The 10,832-nt window shown below is 33.4% G+C and overlaps 1 protein-coding gene across 6 annotated transcripts; it reads left to right on the top strand.

Moving 5' to 3' along the window:
* Window positions 1,425-9,563, top strand: LOC18598730 (vacuolar amino acid transporter 1). 6 transcript variants are annotated; one of them, XM_018121148.1, is made up of 13 exons: window positions 1,426-1,829; window positions 2,852-3,138; window positions 3,439-3,653; window positions 4,014-4,037; window positions 4,126-4,306; window positions 4,382-4,601; window positions 4,680-4,815; window positions 4,924-4,943; window positions 5,047-5,192; window positions 5,499-5,542; window positions 5,700-5,762; window positions 7,565-7,647; window positions 9,011-9,563. In XM_018121148.1, the coding sequence occupies exons 1-12, from the start codon at window positions 1,453-1,455 to the stop codon at window positions 7,586-7,588; spliced, it is 1,737 nt and encodes a 578-aa protein (XP_017976637.1). In that variant the 5' UTR covers window positions 1,426-1,452; the 3' UTR covers window positions 7,589-7,647; window positions 9,011-9,563. The 6 variants fall into 6 exon arrangements, with proteins under 6 accessions (XP_017976638.1, XP_017976639.1, XP_017976637.1 ...); XM_018121147.1 differs by having other exon boundaries at window positions 7,565-7,814; window positions 9,011-9,462; XM_018121145.1 differs by having other exon boundaries at window positions 1,427-1,829; window positions 7,243-7,814; window positions 9,011-9,440.

The following is a 10,832-nucleotide window of genomic DNA, read 5'->3' as shown; positions in this document are numbered from 1 at the left end:
CACATATTATTGGGACCAACATAACAATTGTCTATACGCATATTATGTGCATTGTTATGCTCACAGATTACAATTAGCATTGGTTGCAGCATCTAGAGAAATAGTTCGTATTCATGAAATTTTTACATAATAGACTTCTATTGTAAATATTGTTAGTGCTTCTTCCAAAAAGCATGACCAATTACAAACTGCTTAAGCAATTGACATTGCAAACATGATTACCGATGGTGAACTTGAAACAAGTAAAGAAGCAGAGCAAGTGAGAACTCTACAAAGAGTTGAAGATACTCGATGGAGCTCACACTTTCATTTTATTTGTAGCTTAATGAGAATGTTTGATGCAACTTGCACTGTTGTTAAAAGTATTATTGACGAAGGGTCTAGTTATTCACAAAGAGGTGATGCTTTTGCTATTAGTAAAATATTAGCATCATTTGAATTTATTTTCATATTACACTTGATGTATGAGATCATGGGAATCACTAATGTTCTTTGTTAAACATTACAATTACGCTCTCAAGATATTTTAAAATGCAATTCATTTAATTTTTACAACAAAATCACTCCTTCAGAAGTTTTGAGATGATGGGTGGTCTAATTTGCTTGAGAATGTGAAAAAATTTTGTCAAAAACATGAGATAGAAATTTCTGACATGGGTGCATGATATATGTTAGGTAGGGGTCGATCTCGTCAACCAGATGTAACTATAGAGCATCATTATCGAGTTGATGTATTCTTAATGACAATAGATTCCCAGTTACAAGAATTGAATTTAAGATTCAATGAGCAAGCTGTGGAACTTTTAACTTTAAGCATTGCTTTGGATGCTAATAACAATTATAAATCATTCAATATTGATAATATCTGCAAGTTAGCAAGGAGTTTTTATTTTCAAGATTTCACAAAACAAGAAAGACTTATTTTGAGATTACAATTGAGGTATTACGAGCTTGATATACCTCATCATTAAAGTTTTAAAAATATTAAGATATTTTCTGAATTACGCTAGAGATTAGTAGAGATTGAAAAATAAAAAAATTATCACTTGATTGATAGATTAATTCACTTTATTTTGACTATTTTGATTTCTACAGTAACTATAAAGAGAGCTTTTTTAGAATAAAAATTGTGAAAATAAGACTCTAGAACAAAATAAATAATGAATTTTTTACAAATAATTTAGTTGTTTATATTGAGAAAGATATTGTTAATTTTTTCAGTATAAAGTCAATAATTAATGAATTTAAATAAAACATCATCAAACACAATTTTTTTAAATGATTATTATAAATTTTTTAATTTATATATTATATAAAATTATTATTTATTATAAATCTTTTAATAGTTGGTTAAGTTCAATGTATATATTTTATAAATTTCTAACTTTCATTCTTTTTCCTCTTTTACCTTTCAACAAAAAATGGTTAGTTCCGGTCCTGACCCTCCCTCCCATGTGTACTTTCATTACACTCTCCAACTTGTGGAGCACAGCCAGCCATTCCATATCTCTTGGAAACCCTGCAATTTGTCTTCACGATCCATCCCTCTGCCTTTTTTCCATCTCTCTCTCACACTCTTTTTACTCAACGCCCATCATCTTTTCTTTTTCATTATTTTATTTTATAGTAGCAGTTATGGCTGACAAGGTTAAGGACAGGGATGATGAAGAGTTCTTCATGGAATATGATGGTGCTGATAATGAGGAGGACCTCGAAGAGACAAAGGTAGATGACGGCAGCAGCGGCAACATCAGTGATGATGACAGTGAGGGAGGCAGCGGATCCCCTTCTGCCGCTTTCTCTTCCCAACAATGGCCACAAAGTTTCCAGTATCACCTTTCTTCTCTTCTCATTCTGTATCAATCCACACTATATATATATATATATATATATATATATATTCATTTCTGCAAAACCAAAACAGAAGAACTGGAAATCTGTGTTTGTATTTGATTACTGGCTTAGTCAAGCGATTGATACTCTGTTCGAGTTGCATGTAATTAGTACATCTATTTGACAAGAGTTTAGTTTTTTCTTTTCTCTGGCATACATGTATAAGTAGACATTGTAAAAGGCTCAACCTAGCAAGTCTTCACAAAGGAAGAAAACTAACAAATAAATCAACCTATAGCATGTAACCGGGGAAATTGAATATAAAGATGGAGCAAACCAGTTCATAGTGAAACTTGAACTGGGACCTAACCCTACAAGAAATTCTGAAATTTCAAATAATAATAAACTTGAATTTTGAATTTATATTAAGGAGATAAATGAAGTATATAAAACCGTCAAGTTGTTTTGCTTGTTAAGGGGGGATATACAACATTTCAGCTTGCAGCAGATGATGTTTTCTTGTAAAATATTGATTGTTGAAATAGTAATAATAATAATAATAAAAAAAATCATTTGAACCTGGTCTCAACCATCTATAGGTGGTTCTTGGGTTACACTATTTCCTCATATAAAAGCAAGTAATTGATTGTTGTTCCTTCCAAGGATATCACTTGTCAATGCGAGTAATTCTGTTTTGGCCTCACTTGGTAGACAGGATGGGAAGAAGGAAGTGAAAATCTTCAATATAATGGTTATACTACAAACAGGAAGGTGGTTGAATTGGTCATGGATTTAAACATTTTCATCCTTCCTCTGTCCATCCTCCAAATCATTAAAAGCCTAAATTTTTGCACTTCGCTTCATATAAAAGTTAGAACTTTCATTTATCTGCTGCAAACAATTGGAATCGTTTTAGCCTTTTGCCAAATCCTTCGGAAGCTGTGCTTTTTGGATACATTCTCTGTTGGCTGATGCATCACCTGCTCTTTTTCTGGAAACTTCTTTGTGTTTGTTACAGAGAGACAATGGATCCTTACACAATCACAGCATCACCAAGTTTTGGAGTTCTTGGAGGAGTTCCAAATTTTACGCATTTTAGTTTTAGCAGCCAAAGTAAAAGTAGTTTGGACCTGGATGGAAAGCTTCCTCTACTGCCTGAACATCAAAAGAGTTGTCAGAAGGATTTTTTAGATTCCATCTCAAGAGCACCGTCATCATGGTCACAGAAGTATTCACTTCATAAGCAACTTACCGGAGAGTTTCCCGTTGCTTATGGATGTAACGTGACCCAGACTATCTTTAATAGTAAGCAATGTTGTTATAATGCTCTGTTGCCTTTACTTTTGATTTCTTTATTTCTACGCTTCAAAGTGAGTGAAACTTTTGTCAAATGATCTAGAGGGAAAATTGGTGTAGTGTTGTTATTTATCTGCTCCCATTCATGCCTACTTGCATCCAAGACAAGAAAACTGTCAGTTCAGTTCTTATTACTAACACCATTGGACATTTTGGAAATTAAGAGATAATTATATTTGACTTTATTTTTCTTCTGGATGTGCCCTATGGTTAAAATTTTTTAACTCCTTGGTTTTTCCTTTCTGGCAGCGGTAAATGTAATGGTTGGAGTTGGGCTTTTATCTACGCCTTATACAATAGCAGAAGGAGGCTGGGCAAGCTTGTTGGTGCTAATCGTTTTCGCAGTTATATGTTGTTATACAGCCATACTTATGAAATACTGCTTTGAGAGCAGAGAAGGAATTATATCTTACCCTGATCTTGGCGAAGCTGCCTTTGGACGATTTGGACGCCTTTTTATATCTGTGAGTTATTCAAGATTCTTGCCTGTTAGTATAATGAACAGTTTATTAGGCCAGCGGGGGCATTACTGACAATCATATCCTACTATGATTGTGGTATCTAACACATATTGTTTGTTCTCATAATCATGGTTTGTAATTGCAATTTCTATGTTTTGTCATGCCTCTCCTGATTTTCTAGAATTTAAATATTAAATTTTATTTCAGTTGTCGTTTCTGCTACATCTAACAATCAATGGTTTTGTTAATGATAATTGTGAAGTTGAAGGGAAAAAGAAAAATCAATTGCTGATATACCTTATATTTATTTGCCACTTATTTGTATGCAAACTTTCTAATACTGTATTTGTTTGATGGATGCAGGTTGTTCTGTACACAGAATTATATGTAAGCTTGTGCTTCTAATTTAAATTTTATTGAATCATAGTCCGTGAGTTTTCTATCGAATTTACAAATTCCATTTTAACCTGTACAGTCATATTGTGTGGAATTTATTATCCTGGAGGGTGACAATCTTACAAGGCTATTCCCTGGAGTTTCTTTCGATTGGCCTGGTTTAAAGATGGACTCAATGCACCTCTTTGGAATTCTAACTGCCTTCGTTGTTCTACCCACTGTCTGGTTAAAAGATCTCCGTCTGATTTCATATCTTTCAGGTGATGCAAAGTTGTTTCTAAGATCCTCAATTGTTGAAGATACATTTTGAACTTACATCAAATTTTACTTTGCAGCTGGTGGGGTTGTTGCGACATTGGTGATAGTTCTTTGTCTGCTATTCCTTGGTGCAGCAGGTAATGTTGGCTTCCATCATACTGGGCAAGCACTGAATTGGAGTGGCATTCCATTTGTAATTGGTGTATATGGATTTTGTCATTCGGGGCATTCTGTGTTTCCAAATATCTATCAATCAATGGCTGACAAATCACAATTTAAGAAGGCAATGGTATTATGGTAAGGAAATTCGTTGTGGCATGGAAGGATCTGTTATGTGGTTCTTGTGTTCTGATTTCTGCTTAATATCTTGTGCAGTTTTCTTTTGTGTATACTATTGTATGGGGGTGTTGCAGCAATGGGTTTTCTTGAGTTTGGTCAAGGCACCTTGTCTCAGATAACTTTGAATATGCCACCAGAGTCTTTTATTTCCAAAATCGCGCTGTGGACAACGGTATGTAGAGACTTTGCATTTCATGGGTATTTTGAGCCACACACAGAGAGAGAGAGAGAGAGAGAGATGCGATGTGGTTTCTAAGCTACCTTTCTTGTTGTTTTGCAGGTTATCAACCCATTTACAAAATATCCTTTTGGCTGTATATGTGAGAATTGTGAACATTAAATCAATGCATGAGTCTTTTGGTTTTCTTCCAGTATGCCTATTTTCTTCCTTGACATTGACCAAATATGCATTGTTGATGATCCCTTTGGCAAGGAGTATAGAGGAGCTGCTGCCTGATCAAGTTTCAAATAGTTTGTGGTGTTTCATTTTTCTGAGAGTAGCACTCGTCTTGTCTACTGTTGGCGCTGCATTTGCCATGCCTTTCTTCGGTAAAGTTTTGGAACTTCCTTTCCTTTGATGTTCTAGATTTAGTTATGTCTGGCTAAGAGCCATATCCTAAGAGCAGGCTAACGAATGGGATTGAAGTTTGTATAATTCAAGTGAGGGAGTTCAGCGGAAGTCAAAACCTAAATTTGGTTGGGCTAGGAGAATGAGATCCTGTTTTGAGTGATGCCATCAATAAAGATTAAGAATCTAAAACCTGTTTATTTATTAGTAATTTATTATTATCCATACCCTTAAATTTATTATTGGAACTGAGTGATTTGAATGTGACATTGCTTCTTGGATCACAGGTCTTATGATGGCTTTAATTGGTTCTGTTCTCAGCTCTATGGTGGTAAGTACTCTGTTCTCGCAGGTCTTAGAAATGGAAAAACCATTTATGGAGGCTTTGTCCTTCCTTTTTAGTTCTCCTGTTTGTAATTTGAAAATATTCAAAGGATTGTTTTCTGGACATTGGCATTCTTCTTATGCATTAATATGCTTTATTTTAGGCCATAATAATGCCATCGCTATGCTTCATAAAGATCGTTGGAAGAAAAGCTACAAGGGCACAGGTAAGCAGAATCCACTTGTTATGTGCATTTCTGCTCTTTTTTCTTTTCTTAGAGAAAATAACTGGCGACTTACATTTATGTTGTCTTCTTAAACATTTTCTTCCGCAATTGCAATAGGAAAATTAGAATAAATTGAGAATTAAGATAATAAATTGATATTAAACTTGTTGTAGATGCCTCAATGCATTGAACAACCATTGAGATTATAATTGAATAAAATGTTTTAACACTGCTGACTTGCATCAATTATGATTTAAAGACAAGGCATAATAAGTTGCTCCTCATAAATTTGGAAGCAGACATATCTGTTATGACAAACGCCAAATCAATTGACATCCGAGCAAGTGGAAGCATAATCTAACAATAAATTATACACACAAGAGACAATCATTTAAGGTAACTTGGTACTCAATTTACCTACATCCACGGATGAGAGAAAAGATTCACTAGTTGTAGAGAATTACAAACATATCGAATTGACAATCAACATTTTAACACAACACACAACCAATCCCAAACTCACAAACACAAAATCCCAAATCCAAATGCACATGAGCACTTTTGCTTGGTTCATCTAAACACATTTCCATAAATCCATACCAAATGCAAATTCACACGCATGAGGACTCTTGTTTGTTCTCAATAAACCCTTATCAAACATCAAACATTCACACCCATGGGCGCTCTGCCTTATGTCTTATGAGGTGTTCACACTCAATCCCCAACCCTATAAAAGATACAACTTTCTTTATATCTTTGTCTTATACCTCATCTATTATTTTGGTTTCACAAAGAATCTTTTTCCTTTCAGAGTTCTTGCCTACAAGTCTTCTTGTCCATCAACAAAACTTGTCTATCAAGTAAACTTGATCACTATGCAATATCTTTCAAGTAATCAAAAAATCTTATCTAAATCTTTTGGGGTTTGAGTCACAATTTCTAACAATTACTACTTCCACATGGAGCTTGGTTGATGTGTAGCAATGTTGGCAATGAAACAAGAATGTAACAACAGATACTCCCACACATACACCTGCACCCACAGGCATTATGTATGCATTGTGCACGCATCTGTCATCACATAAGTTATGCAATGATTGACTAAAGTAAATTTGAAGCTTGAGATTTTATACATAGTGATGCTTTCCAATACAAGTAACAGATGCTTGCTTGGATCTTGATTAAACACAATAATGGTATTGAGAAAATTTTGGTACTTTAAGTATAAGATACCACTTCAAATATTTGAGACTAAAGTACGTTGTTATCTTTTATGTTGTTGGTGTCCTATATGGAAGCCTTGTTGAGAAATTAAATCGTGTTTATCTATTATCTTGGAGCAAACTCAAGCTTTAGCATATTTCGCGATCTTCTTGGGAAAACCTCTTGGGTTGCTTCATCTCCATTTTTATTAACTTTATATGCATATATACTAGCTTATTTGCCTACCACTAACCGAAGGTTTTCAACCTATGAACAGATTGTTTTGAGCATTACTGTCGCTGCAGTTGGTATTGTCTTTGCTATTATTGGGACATATTCTGCATTGAAAGGGATTGCGAGTAATTACTGACATCTAGACCGTAGCTCCCTTCTGGTTCAAACATATAGATGGTGATCATTGGGATGCTTATTCTCCCTGCAGCATCATTACTGTTAAATAAATCAATGACTCTGACTTGCAAGCAGACTTGAAATTTTGTTCCAAATACATTGATAAGGCATTAAAGAGTATTAGGATTGAGACAAGTTCTTGCTCCTGTTAGTGATTGCTTTGATGTTTCCCGTGTTTAATTTTGCAGGAGTTAAATCTGACCCTACTTTGATTTTACTGAATTCTCATTGTTACCATCTTTACTACTTTGTTCCCTTCAACAATAAAAAGGGTAAGGTGGTTAGAGTTTGTGTACATTTATATGGTTCGTTTGGTACAAATTAGAGTTTGGTAACTTTAGCATGTGTTAAAAATGAAGTAATGTTGTCATTTTATGATGGTAAATCAGGAGGTAATTAATTGAAGTCAGCAAGGCAAAATCAAAGTTACAAAATTCAGTAAGTATTAATGAAAACTTGATGAACCAAGTAAGAAATTACAATAAATTCTGTAGCAGTTTACCAGCTGAAATTGCGTGAAAGTATGATATGGCTTGAAAGCGTAATATCTAAGATTGTGGTGTACTCAATACATCTTATTTAACGATTAAAGTGTGAATATGTTATAGGCTGTTGGTGTTTGGAGTCTTTTCTTATTCTTTTCTTACTTTATCGAATTCTTTATACAGTATTTGTATTTTAGATTCTTTGCATTCTTGATTACTTTTCAATTTTATATTTTTATTTTTCACTGATTTTATTTTTTCATTTTTAGTTTCTTCTTTAAACAGTAATAGAAAACGTGTTTAGTAACATGTTTTTATTTTTGATTTTTCAGAAATCAAATCAAACTTTCTAAAATTGTTGGAAGTAAGAATTTCTTATTTCCACTGTTTTCAGAGACAGTTTCCTTTCTGATACTGCTTTACTAGTAGGTGAATAGAGTCCATGTATAATAAATTACATTCATGTAAAAAAGTTATTAATTAATTATTTTAAAATAATATCAAGTTTAATATAAAATATCAATAAATTAAAAATATGTAATTAAATATTAAATACTACAAAAATAATCAAGTAGTTATAACTTAAAATGTTTGAAAATATAGAAAATATAACGAATAAAAATGATAAACTAGAATTTATTAATGTTATATAATTTCTTACTACTTACGAACATTATTTCATTATATTAATAATTTATGGATTTTAAAAATAATAAATATTATCAAGAAATGGATATTGATAAAGTTGAGACGTTGGGACATAGTTATGTTCCTCATTTATGAAGTGAGTAATCAATTTCGTAGATTGAAGTATCAAAATACTTGAATTAACATGTTTGTGCATATTACATGAGCAAGTTCATTGAACGTGATCCTATGAGAATTTCATTTGGTATATCACCTTAATTAAACCTAAAGGAATATCCCATTAAATCTAATATGGGTTTCAATGTTCGAGATGGAAAAAATATTTTATTTTGGTAGGATAGTTGGATTAATAATATGCATCTTCAGAGTGAATTCCCAAGAATTTATGCACTTGCTGTGAATAAAAATGGTGTTCTTTATGATTATGGAAATTGGAGCAATTCAGTATGGTAATGGTGCATAGAGTTACGCCGTAATTTATTTGGTTGGAAAATTCAACAGTGGACGAGCTTGTGGACTCTATTAAGGCATTATTGGTTGAGAAGAAATATGAAGGATGCGATTGTGTAGAAAGCAACTTCTAGTGGCAGATACTCATCCAAATCTTTTTGCCAAGCTGCCTTATCTACTCTGGATATCCAAAGTGTAGTATGGAAGAAGATTTGGTTTTGTTATGCTCCGTATAGGATTGAGTTGTTTGTCTAGCAACTTATGTGGAAGAAAGTAGCAGTGAAGATGGAATCGATGGCAACGAGTTTATTAGAGGGAGATAAAACTTCATGTGTATTCTGTAATAGTTGCCAGGAAATCGTAAGCCATTTTTTCTTCTTATGTAAAGCTTCTTGGAATATTTTGTGCCCATGGTGTAAACAATGGGAGATGCAATGGGTGTCCCATGATGATTCTCAAAACTTTTTTCCTTGCATGCCAAGCATTAGTTTTTTGGGGTGATAGAGGTAATGTCTAGTTACTTTCTTTTTATGCCATTACTTGGTCTATATGGAAATTCAGGAATCATATGATTTTTAACAGAAAGATGTAAGATATTATTCAATTGTTCAATCTTATCAAATTGCGTGTGGCTCTGGTCGAAAACTAAATTTCCACACATATAGTTAACAGTTGAAGATTTAATCCGTTGTCTTGATATTATTTCTATAGATAGACAAAGTAAAGCTATCAGGCCGAATGTTGTGTGGTGTGCTCCCCCAGTAGGTTGGTGGAATTTAATGTGAATGGTGCTTGTTCTAGTAGCTCTAGTTAGGCAAGAATTGGAGGTATCCTTCATGATAATTTAGGTATATGCTAAGAGCTAAATTTTCCAACACAATTGGGGCAGGTGATTCTAATGGGGTTGAATTACTAGCAATACATGCGGCTTTTAAAATTTTTGATTCTATTATGCCAAATATTCCTTTAAAACTTTGGAATGAGAGTGATTCAGCCAATGTTGTTTTATAGTCCAACAACCATGAAGAGGTACCATGGAGGTATAGGTAACTGGTGATCAATTTGAGATGCTTACAAAGTGAGACCCCTCATTGGAAGATTGTGCATATTTTACGTGAGGCTAACGGTGCTACTAATGAACTTGCAAAAGAAGGAATATTAAGGAGTCAAGATTTAGTCTGAATTTTTGTTTGAAGTGGTGATGGCTTAGAGAGAAGGCTTATTGTTTGGATAGATGATAAACATGATAAGAGTGTGGAGGGATGAAAACTTACTACCCAAATGGAATTCTTGATTGCCTTGGAAGTTTAGTGGAGTTACGAGTCTTAAGTAAAATAGAGATGTATAAACAGTGAAATTGTGCTTTTGATTTTAAACATTTACGTGCTTTCGGATGAGATATTGATATTGGGTAGGATTATGCTGAGTTGAATTTAAATGTATCTAAACGTGGTTTTCGCTTGAACTCTTAAATTGTCTATTATTAAAAGGATGTGATTGGAACAACATTATGAGAGGCAGTAAGCGGGCAAGCAATAGATTTGGATAGGCATATTATTGAAATGTGGTATGTTTGGATAATTAGCCCACATTTTGGACAAATGTATTTCATCCCCTTTGACAAGATTTCCTTTTAGATAAGCTCATTCAGGAAGAAAATTTTTGGATATTTGGCACTACAATACAATGTCCAGATGGTATTAAAGTTTTATTTTGATGCTTGGATATCCCTACATCTAAGCATTTTGTACTTAGGGGTTTTTATTTTACTACTTTTCTTATTTCTTTTGTAACAATAAAGTCCAAAGATTTTCTGTGACAATTAGCAATAAAATTGCATACTTTTCAAAATAAAAAAAAAAAACTCAAGGAA

The sequence above is a fragment of the Theobroma cacao genome, chromosome 5, assembly GCF_000208745.1.
Source record: "Theobroma cacao cultivar B97-61/B2 chromosome 5, Criollo_cocoa_genome_V2, whole genome shotgun sequence".
In the NCBI taxonomy this organism is placed as follows: domain Eukaryota; kingdom Viridiplantae; phylum Streptophyta; class Magnoliopsida; order Malvales; family Malvaceae; genus Theobroma; species Theobroma cacao.
Note: the sequence above shows the minus strand (reverse complement) of the source record. Positions and strands in the feature narration are given on the sequence as shown.